Genomic DNA, 20167 nt, shown 5'->3' with positions numbered 1-20167 from the left:
CCAAAATTTGATGCAATTTGCTGGTCAAGCTGGGATAAAGACCAATTTCAAGAACGTACTTTTTGTCAAAGTCATGCAGCGATATGCTCTTTGAGTAGTGAGGGGATCTACTTTTATGCCCCGCCAATCCCAGAAGGCCACGTCGCCTTAATTGCCACGCCTAGATTGCCACATCATCCGCCCATTGCCGCACCTATAGGACGCCCCTTGCCACATCATCCGCCCATTGCCGTACCTATAGCACACCCATTGCCACATCACCTGCGCAACATCATCAAGTGCCACGCCTATAGTGCCACATCATCCAACCATTGCCACATCATCACCGCATTGATTGTCGCATCTATACGCTGCGCAGCATCAACCCGCGCGATGTCGATTGCTGCACCTATGTCACTCATTGCCACATCAAAACTTACCTAAGCTAGAATCGAACCTGGTTTGGTTGGGTATAATTTCACGTCGCTCACCACCAGGCTATTGAGCAAACTAGCCGTATTGAGCTGTTTTGAGAATATAACCGCCGATTCTCTCTTAAATTCCGAGACAACACCTTTTTCGAGTTATTACACATAAATGTAAGACTATATTCGTGTGTACTATAACAGCTGTGTCATCATTAATTAGTCAATGATTTTGGGGAATTCTGCAAATGCAACTTAATAATACTGATATCGCAAGCATAAAGGCCTACGATCACGCAAAGCTCATGCGCCGCGCATATTGCTGAATACTATTCCAAGAAATTGACGCGTGTAAATGTGGTACGAATATAGCTGCTTACGATTCCAAGAAGTCGGGTCACATCGACAATATGAATTAGATTCATTAATTAGTCAATGATTTTGGGGAATTCTGCAAATGCAACTTAATAATACTGATATCGCAAGCATAAAGGCCTACGATCACGCAAAGCTCATGCGCCGCGCATATTGCTGAATACTATTCCAAGAAATTGACGCGTGTAAATGTGGTACGAATATAGTTGCTTACGATTCCAAGAAGTCGGGTCACATCGACAATATGAATTAGAACATTCTAATATAGTTGCGATTCCAAGAAGTCGGGCCACATCGATAATGGGAATTAGAACATTCTAAATATATAGTTGCGTTTCCAAGAAAACGCCGCGCTGGCGATACGAATTAGAATGTTTACTTCCGACGTAAAGCAATTCGCATTCTGAAAACTTCACACTTCTGTTAAAAGTATTGCCATGTGCGCAGGGATGCAGGCATCGCAGACGAGGTAAGATCAATGTATTTTCGTGTCAATTTAAACTCAATTTAGCTATAATTTCTCGATACAGCATTAGCTTACTTGTGAACGCAGATTGATTTACGTTGAGATTTCTCCAATAGCTAACGTAATAGTGAGTTCTGTGCGCGGCTATAATGTTAACCGGCAATATAGCCGAAGTCGCACAGATTCGAATGTATATGCAAGTTTTCTGTTATCGTATAGATTCGCACTAAATTTGGTTATAATTAGGCGGGTATGCACTTCGGATTTGAGATGGATGTTAGTCTATGAATTCTTGCTTTACTCACGACCTAAAGTTGATAAATTGCGAGTTGTAGCAAGCATCTAACTACTGAGATTATGCTGATTTTACAAGCCCATAAGCCGCTGCTTTTAGATACGTAATGGAGCTGATTTAATAGGTAGTGCAGTGATGCTTTATCTTACCATTTCTGATAGTGAATAAATATATAACCAATATAAACCTATGCTTATAGTGCTACGAATAGCATAGCTATATAATTTATCGACTATTCTAAGATTCGCTACGCTGCCGCGGATTGAAGCTAAATTTTTTCATTTCAGATCAAAACGCCGACATCGCACACGCAATTTACGCTCAGAAAATTTCACATTTCTATCACAACTAGGCCTATCCCTCTATGCACTTCGACTGATGACGCTGGTAAGTTACCGCTGCTTTTAGATATGTGATTTTAATAGCTAGTGCACTGATGCTTTATCATAACATTTCCGATAGTGAATAAAATCTATAGCCAATATAAACCTATGCTAATAGTGACACGAATTAGCAGAGCTATATAATTTATGAGCTATTCTAAAATTCGCTACGCCACAGCGTCTTGAAGCTAAATCTTTAGCTAGCTTTACTCATGCCATAAAGGTGGTAAATTGCGAGTTGTAGCAAGCATCTAACTACTGATTTTATGCCGATTTTATAAGGCCATAAGCTGCTGCTTTTAGATATGTGATTTTAATAGCTAGTGTACTGATGCGTTATCATAACATTTCCGATAGTGAATAAAATCTATAGCTAAACCTATGTCTATGCTATACCACTGCGGGTTGAAGCTATATCTTAACATTTCAGATCACCGACATCGCAGCTATTCCAGACGGCGGCGTTCAAGCCTACATCGTTGCGCAGCTACATGTATATCGAAGAAGTATGCCAAGGTCGTATCATTTCAAGTCGCTCAACTATAGCATAGATTGTGCCCGCAAAATGCAAATTCGTATTAAGTGTAGCCTGCCTAGCGCCGCTCATTACTCGATGTTCAGTAACGCCGTATTAATGTAAGCTGCGTTTGCCAGGGCTATAGGAGCGAAGTCACTCAATACAAATTCCCTAATAGGCTCCTGCTAGATGATGATAATATGAAGCCACTAGTCCATAAGCTGCTGCTTTTAGATGCGTGATTTAAATAGCTAGTGCACTGATGCTTTTCCGATAGTGAATAAAATCTATAACCTATGTCTATGCTATAATTTATCTCCTAAAACGCTACGGGTTGAAGCTATAACATCACATCAGTACCAGACGCCGACGTTCAAGTCTAGATCGTTGTGCAGCTATAACTATATCAAAGAAGTGTGCTGAGGTCGTATCAAAGTCGCTCAACTATAGCATAGATTGTGCCAGCAAAATACAAATTCGTATTTAGGGTAGCCTACCTAGTGCCGCTTATTACTCGATGTTCAGTAACGCCGTAATAATGTAAGTTGCGTTTGCTGTAGGAGCGAAGTCACTCAACACAAATTCCTGGTTCTTGCTAGACGATGGTAATATGTAGCCACTATCGCCTGTATAAATCGAAAGCAAGTCGCTACTGCTGATTTAAATAAAATTCGCTACACCACAGCGTCTTGAAGCTAAATCTTTAGCTAGCTTTACTCATGGCATAAAAGTGGCAAATTGCGAGAGCAAGCATCTAACTACTGAGATTATGTCGATTTTACAAGTCCATAAGCTGCTGCTTTTAGATATGTGATTTTAATAGCTAGTGTACTGATGCGTTATCATAGCATTTCCGATAGTGAATAAAATCTATAGCTAAACCTATGTCTATGCTATAATTTATCTCCTGAAACGCTACGCCACAGCGGCTTGAAGCTATATCTTAACATTTCAGATCACCGACATCACATCTGTTCCAGACGCTGGCGCTCAAGCCTACATCGTTGCGCAGCTACATGTATATCGAAGAAGTATGCCAAGGTCGTATCATTTCAAGTCGCTCAACTACAGCATAGATTGTACCCGCAAAATGCAGATTCGTATTAAGTGTAGCCTGCCTAGTGCCGCTTATTACTCGATGTTCAGTAACGCCGTATTAATGTAAGCTGCGTTTGCTGGGGCTATAGGAGCGAAGTCACTCAATACAAATTCCTGGCTCCTGCTAGATGATGATATTATGAAGCCACTAGTCCATAAGCTGCTGCTTTTAGATGCGTGATTTAAATAGCTAGTGCACTGATGCTTTTCCGATAGTGAATAAAATCTATAACCTATGTCTATGCTATAATTTATCTCCTAAAACGCTATGAGTTGAAGCTATAACATCACATCTGTACCAGACGCCGAAGTCTAGATCGTTGTGCAGCTATATCAAAGAAGTGTGCTGAGGTCGCTCAACTATAGCATAGATTGTGCCAGCAAAATGCAAATTCGTATTAAGGGTAGCCGGCCTAGTCCCGCTTATTACTTGATGTTCAGTAACGACGTAATGTAAGTTGCGTTTGCTGTAGGAGGGAAGTCGCTCAATATAAATTCCTGGCTCTTGCTAGATGATGATAATATGTAGACACTATCGACTAATCGAAAGCAAGTCGCTACTGCTGATTTAGAGTCTACTACTTTGAGATGATTGCTATAATGAACGTAGCGAATATCACCCTTAAACGTACTAAGTAAACTTTGAAACTATTGATTTTATTCACATATATATTTACACAATTTCATTTTCTTGCTTCAGCTCCTTGACGAAGCGTCGTACGATCGAATCATTCTTGCGGTGATCTTCGCCAAAGGAATCTAAATAACGTTCCGTACTCCATCCGCGCGCCTTATGGACGATGAAGCTTAGACAATGATGACCGCACGCTCTGGAACGTTTGTGCTGCAGACGCTTTATGGAGCAGGTATAATTTTCTGGTTCTATAAAGCACGCAATCTCGTATTTCAACGGCATTAAGCCAAAGCTATCATGAAAATGTGTCTCATCCTCATCCGCGTAAATGCATATCCAGTGACTTCCGATTTTTCGAGCCTCGTCATAATTGATCACGATAGCATAAGGAGGAGGGGGTCGCCTCGGCAGTCGATCGATAGGAAATGTACCAAGGAAAATATGTTTTGTTGACTCGCAGCACCACAATATGCGGTCTATTTCATCCCCGTTCATAGCACGGTCACTTTACGACTGCTACTGATTTGCAATAGCTTTTGAAATTCCATGAAGCAGAGCAAAGTAGTTTCCGCTGTTAGCCCGCCAGCAGGAAATGTGATTCGTAAACTTAAGGTACCACTCTTTTGTAAGTCAAAGCAATCATCCAAATCATCGGGGCGCAAATTATAAACCAGTAGACAGAAACCACTAGCGAACTCTTCAGGCGTTAGGAGTCCTCTGTTTTTCTCCATTGCACCCGTACCTTCAATCAGGTTATGATAAAGCTCCGTGTAATGACCCTTATCGAAATCTAGCTCATAACCTCCCTCCGGAATCAGAAATCCGTTCAGTTTCAGTTCGAGTCGTTGCATATTATTGTGTATGAAATTGTAAGGATTTTTCGTAACATCTCCTTGAAAGGCTTTCGTAGCTACCATTCCGATGATTAGGCGAGAAGGTAAAGTCCCGCTATATAGATTCCCGATATCTATCTGCGTCGTAGCAGCCGCAAATGTTCGGGTGATCAATTTCATGTCGATATACGGATATTTCGCCTGGGCATTCACCATCATCGCTGTCTTCACATCGTCGCTGACTCGTACGGTACATAACTGTAATTCTTTTTTCGTTAAGGTGAATTGACCGGCAGCATCTCCCATCATGAAAAAGCTTTTCGGATTCAAGGTAAGCTCAAACTCGAGAGGCACGTCATGTAGGATGTAGCGGTCTTGCAGACATAGTCCGTGATGGATTTTTGCACGTATTTCCACTACGTTATCATCCTTATAGGCTTTACTCCTGTTGTAATATCCTTTGTTAGCCGAGGCGCTAGTTCCACCAATCGTATCCATTTTTCCTAAAGTATCTTTTCTCCATCCTGCGGCCCTGAGTGTGGTATTTTGCACGTCAAGCGGAGTGAATAAATTGTGCAGATAGGACGAATAACACTGTACTTTTATATCTTGTTTCAAAGTTTCGTTAGCGACTTTAATTTGTAGTTGAGAAATCAAGGAATCCAAGATATTATTTACAACTCCAACATCATCGTCGGCGCCAATTGCTTCGCCACCTTTCTTTAATTGTAAATGAAATAAGAAATAGCTCTCGCTCAAATCGATAAAGTCTTCTGAGCCTTCGAAGCGGAATGTTATCACACTAGAGTTGTTCGAAATCGGCGCTATCTTGATGATTCTTTTCTTTTCGACGCTAGTCTGTGTCGCGGGAATGTGAAATAAATCCAATGAGGGATGTACCCCCTCCGGGGACTGTACATGAATTAACTCCGCCATCTATCAAGTCTCAAGTAACAAATGATGCTTATCGTCGTGTAATATATATTTAATCGAAAATATCTTTGCGACGTCTCTTTTTCGTGATCTTACGACCCCGTCTTGGCATTTTTCTTTTTCTCAGTAAAGAATCGAGAGCGTTCCCAGCGGCTTCTTTTCCGCGTATTTTAAGACTATCGCCGACATTCTCTCCATTAAGAACATCAGAGGCTACTTGCGCACCGGTATGTAGTAGACGCTTGCCGAGTGATTTTGCACCTTTCGAAATTAGGGGCATAACGCTTCTTCCGAACGAACGAAATAAGTTTCCAAGTCCATGACCTCTCTGCACTTTACCCCGAAAAAAATTGATATCACCACCGCTCTGTTGGTGATAATAGTTTCTGAACGCCTCCCGATCACAGCAATAATGACTCCTCATGATGTCTCAAAGCAAGTGTGAGATGAAGAGGCGCGTTCCCAAACTTTATAGCTTCGCCTTTATCATTACGAAGCATAACGCGTATCTCGCTTACTCGCTCCGTATTCAGAGGAAAGAAATATATTTTTTTGAATAGCATATGCTGATATTCATCTATTCCTGTCGTAACGCGGATATTGCGTAGTAGAGGCGCACTCGTATCACCTACAATTTGAGGGGTGATGACATCCGTATAAACTAAAACGTTGGTCACGGACACAGGTTCCCCTTGAAAGTGAATTTTTCTTCGTCTATGTAATCCACCATCTAGCTCTACCTCCGAACGAGCGCCTCCTCTGAGAACGGGGTTTCTATTATCCATAAAAAGTCTCGGACCGCTAGAACTCTCGTAAGGTCCCGCTATCAAGACCGGACCAGAACCATCTACCCAAATAAATCGTGCTTTTTTCTGATCGTGATTGATACGCTTCATCAAACTAATTTTATCATGATAATCACCAGCCGGGAAATAATAAAAATTATTATCGCCTTCCGCATCATTCACGTACCATAATAAGCCGTCGTAAGGCTCGAACGTGGGCTGAAAATTATTTTTAAAAGACAACTCGGCAAGCCCTATCTCCCATTCACCAGAATCTATCGGTTTCGCGAGATCGATAGTAAAATCAGACTCGTGTGACGTAATATGAATATATTTCATAATGCAACTCCCCGTCTACGAAAATGCAATACAACACTCGAAGGAGAACTTCGAAAGGGTATTTTCTCACCCTTCTCATCAAGTAGCGATATTTCGACGCGTTCTAGCCTATTTATATTAACAGGGAAATAAAAAGGCTTCGTGTAATATTTCGAAAATGATTTACGATTGTTCACCTGTACGACGCGTAACAACGGTAAGAGCCTACCGCTATCTTCTTGCGGCTCAATGATATTACAATGAACATAAACGAAATCGATAGTCGGATCATGTCGCATGCGAAAGTTCAAATGAATGATACCCTCAGTGAAAAAATAATTCCACAATGTACAATTAGTATTCGGGAAATGAAACACCAATAACTCCTCCCTCGTTTCCTTATGCATAAGAGCACCGTACAATTCTCCGAGGCGTAGCAAGCTACTATGCCCTATGTCCGTCTCTGGTCGCAATTTGTCGGTTACCTCGTTATGAGGTATAGAGATAGACATACTATGATTTTCAGGGAAACATGTTACTTTTGCATCAGGATTGTCTCTTTCCAACGATCTATACATGTCATATAACGAGTCGTATTCTCCCAATTTAAAATGAAATTTTCTTGTTCTCTTTTGCGATCTGATCCCATACCTATTCTTCGTGATCCTATACTGTTTTTGATAATCCGTAGGGAAGGAGATCTCAGCCAGAGAAACTTCTGTATCTTCCACGTTTTTCGGGACGTCCAATTCAACGCAATAACTCGCTGTTGTATTATCAGGAAATTTATCCATGGAAGCGTTCGAAAATAGCGTGACGTAGCTCATATTTTGAGCTTGGGATTCGGAAGCATATAACCAACGCAAGAGGATAGGAGAGATATCCAAAGCTCTTTGTTCCCATTCGAAATGGTAAGATTATAGAGAGAGAACGATACGATGACCAGTATGATTACTAGTTGCGCCAAAAACTGATAAAGGTTCCGACTAGACGATATCCTTCTTATCGACCCAGCTGTCGAATCCACTTCCATATCCCAACCAGCGTACTAAATACTGTTCTCGTCCCGCGCGTTTACGCCTTCTTATAATCTTCTCGACACGCCAAGCTTGCGGTTCTTTTACGCGTTGGAGCTCCTCTCTATAAAATCTACCCTGGATGACTTCACCACCGTAATCACGTAAGCGATACATTGGGGGATCCCCCTTTTGGGCGTCTGCGATATAGAAAATTTCCCGTTGCCAGTTGGGTAGGCTGCTTTTCTCAAAAAGATTTCGAATTTTCGATATACGGACGGGTACTCCTACAGCGAGGTCGGGTTGTTTAGCTTCTTGAAATCCGTAAAGTCTTCTCCAAACCGATTCCTGATTAGACGAATTCACTTGGTTGGGAGCCATGGCAATGCTACGATGATACGTCCTGTTGTAGGAGTAAGTAAAGTCATCGAGAGCGCTCACGTAATTCCTCGTGTTATTTTTTGTGAAAAATCGATACATAATCGCCTTCATAGTACGAATCACCCTTTCGACGACAGAGGATTTTAATTCGCTCCTCGTATAGAAATATCTAACTTTGTTCTCCTTTAGATAGTTCTGGAAAGCGCGATTGGTATATTCGCTACCTTGATCGGTTTGTAACACTAACGGTACGCGTTCACGAAACACACGTTTGAAAGCAGAAATCATACTTGAAGCAGTTTTATTTTTAATCGCTATCATCCAAAGGTATTTGCTAAAAATATCAATCACCACCACCACAAAACGAAAACCGCTATTGTACTTTGAAATAGATTGCAGATCCATCAAATCGCTCTGAAACTGGGCATTGATACCGGAGACCACTACACGTTCACGCCTAAATTTCTTACGTAACGGAAAATGAAAAGTATAAGTATCTTGTCCTTTAAGCCATTCTTTTTCCTTTTGCAAATAAGCGCCCCTATACGATTTGGGCTGTTTCGGATCAAAATAGTCTACGTCTCCCATTCTTTCCCGTATATTCGTGGATTAGGCTTACGCTGTCTCTTATAAAGCCAGGGAAACGAAGGCTGTGGAATCCGGCGCGGGCGTTTCTTTTGCGGGCGCTTTTCTTTCGCTACGGGGCTCGCGAGCCCCGTGTGTGCGGCGGGAGGGCGGGCGGTCGCTGCGTCTACGTCTTTTCTCAAGTTTCTCAGTTGAGCAATACCATGCCTATACAGAGCTAGTTTCTCGGAAGCATTTAATGGAGAGCTTTTAATTTTCGATATATGTTTATCAAATTTCTTTTCCCATTCGTCCTTGCTTCGAAATGCGGGGAATTGTAGTTCACGCATTCTTCCCGAAAAGTTTACCCAGCAGACTCCCGATGACGGGGATTGCAGCGCCTAATATAGCTAAAACAGACTGATTAGAAAAAAGTTTCTATTTTATCATAATTTTTTATACCTGAGAGGAATCCACCCTTTTGTAGCACCCTCCGTTGACCTCTGCGAGTTTTTTGCGCCAACAATTGTCTGATATCGGATTTGTGTTTTCCAAGCCTCAACTTTCTCGATGGAGAGATACGTACTGTCCCCGAAGCCAAGTTATGAACGCACTGGCAAACGCAACTTAAAAATTGATTGTTCGATAAAAGTTCTTTACGCTGTTTCCCTTTAGCGTTTTTCAAAAGTTTTAATTTAACGTGATAGTCGCTCAATCGTTTTCGAGATATGTTACTTCCCCTCTTCGACATGTTGAATGCCCGAAAATCTGTAGCGCGAGCTGTATTTATTCTTGATATACCGTCAACTTTTGATGTGGGAATATTTTGCTGCGAAGACGATAATTTTCGTCTGTCTCTTGCGTCACGTCAACTAGTATGTACGAGAACGGTTTTCGAGTTGCCTTTTTATAAGCCTCCGTAAGGAATCCGGCTTTATCTGGGAACATTTGGCGTGAAAGAAAACTGATTTGACTCGCATCACGAGGATTTTTAAATATCACGATATAGCTCGCGCTCAAGGTCATATCCCGAAAGCCTTGACCCCTATAGAACAAATTTTGACAAATGAACACGACACTAATCTTTGCGTGGTGGCTGTATCGAGTGAATAGATCTCTGGCCTCTTTCGCTTCCGTCATCATGTCGTCGATCACCAAGAGAACGTGCCTATTTCCTTTCTGTAACTTTTTGAGCTCGGAGAGCCCTTGCGAAAATTCTACCCCTTTCATTTTATCGTACAACGCCTGATAATTATTATACAGCCATACAATTTTTTCAGGAGCCGGTCTAATCATCTTCTCTGCGTTCTTCACCAACTCATAAGTAAAATAACTCTTCCCGCTACTGCTCGGACCAGCTACGATCATCCGAAACGGAGCATGCAATGTACGTATTCGATCCATTTATTACAGAGATAAAGGCAATGTATGAATTCCATCATCAAGCACAATCCTTTTATAATAACCATAACTCAAAGCACTTCGATATTGCTTATACGTAAACATATCGCTCCCATAGCAACGAAAACCACTATTGACGCCACCCGTGATCGATCTATTTTGAAGAATGCCGTGGAAATCTTTGAAAGTTTTGTTGGCTGTTTTTTGAAGCCCTTTCGAGCTGTACTTATCGGTGTCGCCTTTGCAATAATAGGTCTTGGAATTGAGCCCTATAAACCCGTCTCCGATCCACTCTTCTTTGAATAAACCCGGTATACGTTTCGAGTAATTGCGAACCTCAATGCAGCAAGCTTTATCAGTTTTAAAACCGACGGGATCTCGTTCAAAATCACATTTATGCTCTGCACATGCGCGAGCCACGAACCATTTGTCGTGATTTTCAAAAAATTGTTTTTTCATGGAAGGCTTGATGAGAGAATAGATCGTATCGGAGCTTAAGCTTATGTACGCCGAATCAGTATCTGTTTCGAGGAAAGCCCAATCGCTATCGTCCAAATACACATGTAGGCAGTCATATAGAAACTGGAGCATTCTCAGCTTGGCACAGCAGAATATAAAGAAGCCCACAATGATTGGGTTTTCGTGACAAATGTTTAGCGGGCGCGTAGACACTTCGAGCAAGCCTTCATCGCTCTTATCAATTTCAACAGCATCGACAAAAAATTTTTTTTCAACGCGCGATGGTAATTCTTCCAACGTAACGTATTCATGTTCCCTATATTTATTAGGGTTTTGAATAGTGCGGCCGAAAGCACTATTTCCAATCGTCTTCCAGGTCAACGCTTCCATTTCACGGGCCGGATCTTTGGGGAGGACATCGCCTTTGCGACGCTCAGAGGATACCCGCTCAACGAAGGGTGTGAAAACTTTTTTTGGTTCATATTCGACAGCTTGGAATACGCGAGTCACGATCATGCCGCTTTTCAAGTACCATTGAAGCAAATCCGTATTAAACAACTGTTTTTTCGTGAAATAACTAGAGCCCAGAAATTTTTTTGGAAACTTAATATTGTTTTCCTTGGCGTATTCACGCATATGTTCACCGATATCGCACTCGTTTACGTCCATATGTTTGAAAAAAGGAGGTAACTCTTCGAATTTCGATTTTAAATGGTCGGGACAATGAATATCACACTCGATTGCACCGAAAAATGACCCATCGAGCGTGCGCTTGAGCAACTGCGCCTCAGTGAGATAATAAGCTTTCGTGACTTTACGCTCGAACTTTGAGACAAATTGCGCAATTTCAGGGTCTCGTTTCATATTCGTCCAAACGCACTCCTTCATTCGGATAACGGTATATCCCAATTTTTCCAAATATTCCGTGTTTTGTTTGGTGAGTTCACGCCTCTCGGTGTTCTCTTTATCAGGGAAACAGCTCCTACAAGCGTGGTAATAGCACCCATCGTACTGAAAGATGAGTTTACCGGCGTTCCCGTCGACAAATAGGCGTTTATTTCCGATTCTCACTTGACTACCGTTCCACGCGTGCTGAATTTTGATGTCACGAACGTGACTTTCGTATTCCAACCATTCGAGCTCCGCGTGAGTAGGCCAAACGCGCTGTTTATGGAATTTTTGCTTTTCCTCGTCATAAATCCACCTTATAGGGTAACCCGTTGGCATATTTTGATTTATGCATCCCAAATACAAGGCATTTGCATCGTATCCTATTACTTTCTTGACGGTTTTAGCACTGTCACCGTAGCGAAGACTGCGTATTTTCGTTTCATCCGCCATAGCGTACCGTGACGTAATCTGTGATAAACCTCCTACCAAGTTGTTCAGAATCGTTTCGTGAAGGTCAGCATTGGCCTTATTCAGAAGAGTGATATCATAGCAATCACGAAACATCAGCCTACTCGCTATATTCGGAAGGCTCACGTTACCCTTGAACATATCGATGCCAAGCGTTTTGTAAAATTCGAAATTGTTATTCAGCGCGGTTAAGAAGCCAATGACGTCACCTTCGTTGTAATATCGGAGAAAATCACGGAATGTGGTCATACCCTCGCGTTCCCATACAGCGACGCATTCTGCGTATTGCTCTTCCGTTATATTCGAATTGCGGAACGCGTTGTAAAACGATTCATGACTCGGTAGCGACGTTTCATCAAGACGCTCGATGCTATCAAGATATTCGTAGGGGAAATAAAATTTTGCGTTTACCCCATCCCCGTATAGCTTCATGTAAGCGTCCAAACTATAACCCGGACTCAGGAATAGCGAAATGTCCAGAAATTTTAATCTGTGCGTTGCGATTGTCAAATAGGCGCTGTTTCTTTTCAAAACGAAGAATCCGCTTTCCTCGTGCAAGGATTTGATTAGATATTTTTTGCATAAATTCAGATCATAGCGCGAGGAATTGAAACCGATTATGGGTATCTGATCAAGCCACGTATGGAGTCGAAGCGAGATATTATCCAAATAGGATCTTCTATTGGTAGGATCGATCAATTTCCGTTCTTCAATCAAATTCTCAAGTTCGATTATTTCATTGGCGAAAGATTCTCGCATTTCGGCTGAGGCGAGTTCCTGTACGCGATAAATTTCCCCGATCATTTCATCGATTAACGTCTGCGGACAACCCTCGGATATGAAAGTTTTCGTTTCATTCGTTACGTTATTTGATAAGGACACGGAGACGGGGACGTGCCTATTAACGTATTCTACTTTTGCAGAATTAGCTCTGAGCTCATCCTTCACGAGCATGGATTCAAAGTCAAAACACATACGGTACGGGAAGAATCTCTTTTGGTTCTCAACGAAAATGCCTTCGGATTCCAATTGCTCGAATACGGTGGGTTTAGGACGATATACACCGCTAGCATATTTCCGTGTCTGCGACGTTTTGCATTCGCGTTTTAGATGCTTCGTCAGATTTGGCTTGGTTTTAAAGAAAAACTTGCACGATTCACAAAAAAATGTCTGGGAATAAAGTTCGATATTTGTGATCAGGCAAGAATGTGCAGTTTCCATGTGTATATGAACCATTGGGCCACTCGCTTCAGACTGTCGCAATAAAAATGCTTGATGATCACGTTTTTCATAGACAAGTATCTTTACGTGAAAACATTCCTCGACTTTGCTTAGTTCATCGAGCGGTACACCATCATCAATAGGGATACGGTATCGTTCATGGAATTGAGATGCCAATTGTGCGACGTGCTTCTCGTCTTGTTTTTTCTTGATGAAAAATGATAAGCAACGGAAGAGGCATAGCGAATCGTTAATCGCTTCTCCACGTCTAGTTCGAATAAACGTTCTTATATAACGACAGTTTGATAGTTCCTTAGATATCGATGCGGTAGGGCAGCCCAATAAAACTCGGGGCATTTCGTACAAGAAAAATTGAATATGTAATATTGCAACGCAATAAAACTTGGTGTCTGGTCTCGCTTGTCTCGCTTGCTCGTAAGCAGCTGATAAATCGATTTCGTTGATGAGACGATCAAAGTCCTCCCGTGAAAGTATAGGTCTCGGGAGATCCAAAACAGCATGTGTTGATTGTGGATGAAAATAGCTGTGTCTTTCTGTCTCTCGATTATACAGCAAGAAGCCATATGCATAGTTAGCTTTGAATTGTCGCAATCTTCTCGGGTATATCGATGACATGCGCGCATGAATATCATTCATACCTCTCCCGATCAGGCGTACATTGATCGCCTCTCTCGCACCTCTCGCAACCCTCCTGCTGTTAACCCATTCGGAATCGATAATCGAGTTGGAGTGCGATTGCAAAACCTCTGTTGCGTCGTTATTAAAACCAAGCGAATCATCGATGATGAAGCTAGCATCTTCCTCGTAGCGTCTTCGACGAGCCATATATTTTTAACTATATTCTGCAAAAATACACATTCATAAATTTATTCCGTATTTCAGTTGCAATTTACACTTGAAAGCTTCATAAAGGAACAGGAATTTGATATTTTCTAAGTTACGCAGTTCATCAGCGTTGGGGGCGAATTTATCGATATCTTTGAGCACATTTTTTGCTATAACGAGAAAATCTTTTTGCCATTCCCCATATCCCTCCAGTGAGACCATTTTTCGCCAAGTAGCAACTCTCTTGATATCATCGTCAACGAAACCTTCAAAGGTAGCAGTCGTAGCATCTCGCGTACGTCTTGTGTCTCCCGAACCATATTGTTGTAACAACATATTTAGATCTTTACCACAATTATAAGGTTCCATATTAATCTGAGAAAACAAATCAAATATACCAGTCATTGTACTGTCGTTTGAGCTCTTCGAATTTCGCATAAAATTCACGTGCATGCACATCGTTTTCAACATAAGAGGGATCACTCTCAAATTCGGAATCTGACGGTATGAATGTACGAGCAAATATATCATGTATGATTTTACGGCGAGCATGCTTATTCATCTCAGGCAAGTAGCAAGGATAACACTGATTACCAAAGCGAATAATCACTGTGCTAGACTGAAACATCCCACCCAAATTGCGTAACATAACATCACTGCCATTCTGAATTTCAGATACGAGCCAAAACGACGACGGCTTTACTTGTCCGTAAGCAGACTGCAAAGGACCGCGATGAACGTACATAATGGCTTCCTGCAACATCTTGTTATCGAAAAATAGAGACCCGCAATTGCGCATCACTGAAATAGATTTCTCGGTACTGTGAAATTTGAATGCCTCTAGATTCGGATGAAAAGGATCTAGGAAGTTGGCGATATCATCAGAGAGCAACAAATCGATCAACACTTCTTTCCCTGTTTGATTTTTGCCTTCTATAAAGAAGTGAGGCGCAAAATATTTCTTATGCATATGACCCTCCATTAGAGTGATAATGAACACAGCACGGAGAAAATTAGGGCTCCGTTTTCGATCAACGAACAACACCTCCTCGATATTCTGCTCAAGAGAACGGAAAAATAGTACACCATCATCAATCGTAAGTAGAGGGTAATCCAAATTATAAATCAGACCATCAAACTTTTCCTCGTCCAATACGTTATTAGCGATACGACGTCGCTTATTGCGAAAAGGGGACGAATAAACTCTCCATGGGGCGATGATCGGTGAGTGAGGCGGGCTTTGAGCACTGGTCACAGCTGTCGAGTTATCAGTACTCTGTGGAGGCATAAATTGAACACCAACTGGTAGTATGCTCTTATCGAAGTCGAGTCTGCGCTTAGATTTAGGTTCACTTGGTCCCATCACCGGTCGTGGTATACCGATATTGATTGGAGTCATCACGTCAGCTGAGGGAGCCTCATCAGATTGCGCCACTGCCTCATCAATAATTGTTACGTCATCATCACTAGCTTCCGCCTCTTTACTCTTTTCAGCCGCAATCGTAACTTCGATCAATTCTGCATCGACATCGGAATCGAAATCAGCAATCGGTAATGTATCTGCTTGATTATCAGGAATCATAGTTGTTGATTCGCTAACTACGTCGCTTGCTTTCTCCATTGTCGACATCCTTTTTGCAGTATAGTTTCGTTCGTATTCGAGCCTCTCTTATATAGTGAAGTACATGCGCTTTGCACGCAGAGAGCGCGTGATTGTACTCGTGGCATTCTTACTAGCATTCTAATTAATGATAATACGTACTAGGAACGGATATGAGGTACGTGTCTTTTTCTGTGAGCAGTCGACGTTCTAATTTCCGTGATACGACCTCGGGGTCTATCATTCGATCGGTACCAAGCACATTTTTCGATGGTACATAGCTCAATATCTATATAAAGCATACTGATCATGAGAGTATATCAATTCGGATAGCAATGTCGAACATTGATCAAAGCGATTCGCTACCTAAGCGTAGTGTGGATCCTACAAATTATGCTGCATTAAACTGCGCTTGCATCGGTACCACAAGTAGCATAGATATAAGCGAAGATGAAACTCGGACGGGTCCCATTGAACAGTACCAAGCTATGATAAATAACAGAGGAGAAAAGATTTATGAATGCTATGCGAAGCATAGAGATGTAACTGTCTCCCCGTTGAATGATCCCGTTTTCTATAACATGGTACGCTATGCTCGTAGACTAAGCACATTTATGCGGTGGCCGGATAATATCAATACCTCTGGAGCCGAGCTCGCAGACTGTGGATTGTTCTATTTGGGCTATAAGGATCATTTAAAGTGTTTCTCGTGTGGCGGGCTGTTTCAAAATTGGTTGCCGTGCGATGACCCCTGGCTCGAGCATGCAAAGTTTTATCCTACGTGTCCTTTTCTCATAAAGCGCAAGGGGTTGCAATATATTCGTAATGTCTGTTATGCGACACCTAATATAAGAAGAGGCTCGACTAAATTTGATGGCGAGGTGGAATTGCGTGGTGACTGTTGTACTTATGTTTGATATTTCTTTTCAAAGAATGAGCCTAGCAATCCGTGGAGATACTATTCTGGCCCAGGGGCCCTATAGAAAAGACTTGTATCTTTTTAATGACATCACAAAATTACGTATCGAAGCTTCGAATGGAGCAGAATTGACCTCGGATCAACTCTTTGTACATTCCACAAACGGGACCATTCAGAAATATCGAGCCACTCTGAAGCATGAAGGAGGTCTGGTCGTTACGTATACTCGCGACGGGATCGAGCATTATCAACCTCTGAATCCAGCTGACGAATTCGTCATCTATTCGCCCAGCGTAGTTGTTCCTAATCCCGACCTTCCGCTCGTATCGTATATACTACAAGCCAGTGATCGCTACATCAAACAAAACGGTCAGATCGAACGCAAGAACTCGGATCGCAGCGTCGGATGGCAGCAAAGCGGTGTACCTCGAAACACCAACCGATCTGGAGGATTTCAGCACGCGAATCGGTGCAATAACGATCAACGATATCATTGATATGCTCTTTTTCGAAATAAAATCGTACACTATACAATGCTATTTCAATGAGACCGAGTAAAAGTTAGGAGACATGAAAGGTGCTGAATCGTATGAAATGCAGTGACTACAGGGATCGAACCTAGAACCTAGAGCAAGATAGTTGACTGATTCCTCTGTGATGACGTTATGAAATCTAGTTCAACGTTTAGTGTATTACGCGAGAATTCATATTCTCAAAAGCAGCTCAGTAAGCATAATCATGATGGTGTGGCAATGGGCGTTATATAGATGCGACGCTTGATGATGTGGCACTGATGACGTAGCAAATGATGTGGCAATGGATGCTGATGATGTGGCAAGGGGCGTCCTATAGGTGCGGCAATGGGCGGATGATGTGGCAATCTAGGCGTGGCAATTAAGGCGACGTGGCCTTCTGGGATTGGCGGGGCATAAAAGTAGATCCCCTCACTACTTCTTTGTATGAAATTTGTCATTCAATTCAACTGCATCGCATTTCAGAAAGGCCCATTTGAAAATTTCAGGCAATGGTATTGGCGTCCGCATTAAACAGAGTACTGAATAGTCAGAATTCATTTTGTAGAGAAGGAATGTCGGAAAAGCGGGTGAATATTCAGTAGTTAAATTTCGTATCACAGTTACAAATGTAGTGTTAGTTCTAGGTTTTCTCTCCTCCAGTATAGGAAAGTGAGCATAATTTTCTTTGTACTGTTGACATGTCCAGAGTCACAGATTTGTTTGAATGTGCCTCAACATCTCATGTATTTAGTTGTTTTCCCCCTGGAGTTGCAAATTCAATTTGTTCAGATGAGACGTTAAATGTACCAGGAAAGCAAGCTGAGCTATCCATTTTCGATTACAAGATTATGAGTCGGCGATATTTGTGTTTTCGAAGAAAAATTCTATTTCATTTCTCAGTTCATACACTCGTGTAAGCATAGCTGCTCGACTCAATGAGCGAACATGACAGATATAGGCCTGCATGACATCGCCATATTGATTCTCTGCTTCTAGTAATATCTGGCGTAACTGATTCAGTTATTGAGACAAAAATCATATTAACAGTTTTCACCATTGTGGTCAAAACATTTATTCAGGTTTTTTGTCGTGGCACACAATGCCTTCTGGAAAATTAAACTATAGATAAGTGTTGGGATGACTCGAGTCAGACTCGAGTCAACTTTTTCGTATGACTTGACTTGACTCGAGTCACTTTGGAAAAATGACTTGACTTGACTCGGCGCTTCAAAAATGCGAATTGACTCGTGACTCGGAGCAAAATGTACGAGTCAATTTCAAGTCATCAAGTAAACGGTGCCGATTAAATTACTGTTTTTTCTGTATGTTCGTATTGTTCGCGATACGCCTGTGTCACATTGTGAGAGTAACCACTAACCAGTCATGTACGTTTCACTAATGATCCTGCATTGTTACATCACAAATAAATTGACCAAAAACGATATGATCACAGCTTACGTTGTCGTAGTAGAAGTAGATTAATATTGTTCTAATAGTAACGTATCTCTGTTTCTTAGACGGCTCAGTGCCTACATTGCGCAGTGATCAGCTTTACCAACCCTCTTGTATGATTTAAATCGAGCGAATATAGTTTATGCGTTTATATTCTCACGAATACGTAATATGGGTAGTGGATTGACCATATCAAGTTGTTTCAATTTCTCGAGGCTAGGTATCGATCCTCTTGACTGATAATAACAGACTTTAGCGTGTGGCTATATACAGTTACTAACGTGTTATATTTGCAGTTCTAGGTGTGCATAAGCGATACAGCGCCTTCTTGCATGCATATTCAAGTGTATTTTTGTTATTTGATTCAGGATAAATGACCAATTGTTCTTTTTTCATACCGCTAGCAAAATGTAATGACTTTAAATCGTCAGTGATACTTCGAAAATTCAATTTGAATTGAATTGTGACTTGACTCGTGACTTGACTTGACTTGACTCGACTCGATTCGAGTCACCTTCAAAAATGGATTGACTTAACTTGACTCGAGTCAAAATGTGCAATGACTCGTGACTCGAAGGTAGTGACTTGATCCCAACACTGCTACAGATTAGGCTTACCATATTTTGGAAATGTAAAAAGAGGACACTTTTTCAGAAATTTCAGACATGCATAAGTGGAGAAGAATTCTCAAAAACCGGTAAATTTCTTCCACTTCGTGGTCGGTTGACTAAAAAAAAGAAGGTCATCACTTCCGCTCAGAGCTCAAAATAACGTTTTTCTCTCCTCAATTCCAGGTGGATGACTGAAGAAAGAAAAAAGGAGGATAGTTATCTATAATTGAACAGTTTAAGATTCAGACATTGCGTCTGAGATGTTCCAAGCGTTTTCGAAGCAAAGGAAGAACACCTTTATTGTCACACCCCGTTAGAGTGGTAAACCCTTAAAAAAGTATGGAACACCTTCGGTTGCGAGATACACCCGATTGATAGGTACTGATCCAGTCTAGTCTATCTCCATCTCCTACTTCAACCACTTTCGTTTTATGGCGTAACAATAGACTAATACGATGTAGGCTAATATTATATTATCGAATGTGACATTCCATAATTATATCGTAGCAATGCCGCATTTTTTCATGCAGTGCTGCACTGCAGATTGAAACTTATTATGAAACGGCGGGCCGTATTCCTGTGATAACTAATTATTATGTCTCGAGCCGGACGATTTCGCTTGGCGGGCCGTAGGTTGCCGACCCTTGACGTAACGTTTCTTCTGCCTGGCTTTGCCAGGTTCGTGAGCATTGGAGCGTGGAGTGATTGTGATGTCATAAGTCATCGGATGTTGTTTGTCGCTGCACACTTGAAGTTTGAATGCACGATTTTCATTTTTGCTC

The 20167-nt window shown here is 41.7% G+C and overlaps 1 protein-coding gene across 4 annotated transcripts; it reads left to right on the top strand.

The window, feature by feature from the left end:
• The first annotated feature begins 418 nt into the window (after positions 1-418).
• On the top strand, positions 419-15117 carry LOC145434459 (uncharacterized). Of its 4 annotated transcripts, XM_080311828.1 has the most exons (10): positions 419-1248; positions 1828-1927; positions 2354-3481; positions 4239-4404; positions 5286-5336; positions 7823-7952; positions 10283-10389; positions 11239-11320; positions 13145-13263; positions 14964-15117. In XM_080311828.1, the coding sequence occupies exons 7-10, from the start codon at positions 10383-10385 to the stop codon at positions 14999-15001; spliced, it is 246 nt and encodes an 81-aa protein (XP_080167954.1). In that variant the 5' UTR covers positions 419-1248; positions 1828-1927; positions 2354-3481; positions 4239-4404; positions 5286-5336; positions 7823-7952; positions 10283-10382; the 3' UTR covers positions 15002-15117. The 4 variants fall into 4 exon arrangements, 2 of the variants coding, with proteins under 2 accessions (XP_080167954.1, XP_080167947.1); XR_013913401.1 differs by lacking the exons at positions 11239-11320; positions 13145-13263; positions 14964-15117 and having other exon boundaries at positions 10283-11219; XR_013913404.1 differs by lacking the exons at positions 5286-5336; positions 11239-11320; positions 13145-13263; positions 14964-15117 and having other exon boundaries at positions 10283-11219.
• Positions 15118-20167: the final 5050 nt, after the last annotated feature.

Source organism: Botryllus schlosseri, chromosome 1 (genome assembly GCF_051294905.1).
Source record: "Botryllus schlosseri isolate E-star chromosome 1, Bs_hap1, whole genome shotgun sequence".
NCBI lineage: Eukaryota > Metazoa > Chordata > Ascidiacea > Stolidobranchia > Styelidae > Botryllus > Botryllus schlosseri.
This window is presented reverse-complemented; position numbering and strand designations above follow the sequence as displayed.

Bases quoted from the DNA above. Each gene is read 5' to 3' on its own strand.
- LOC145434459 (XM_080311821.1), top strand. From the start codon at position 1,217: ATGTGCGCAGGGATGCAGGCATCGCAGACGAG. The intron at 1,249-1,827 runs GTAAGATCAATG...TTTTCATTTCAG, and splicing joins ATGCAGGCATCGCAGACGAG to ATCAAAACGCCGACATCGCA. The intron at 1,928-2,353 runs GTAAGTTACCGC...TTAACATTTCAG, and splicing joins CACTTCGACTGATGACGCTG to ATCACCGACATCGCAGCTAT.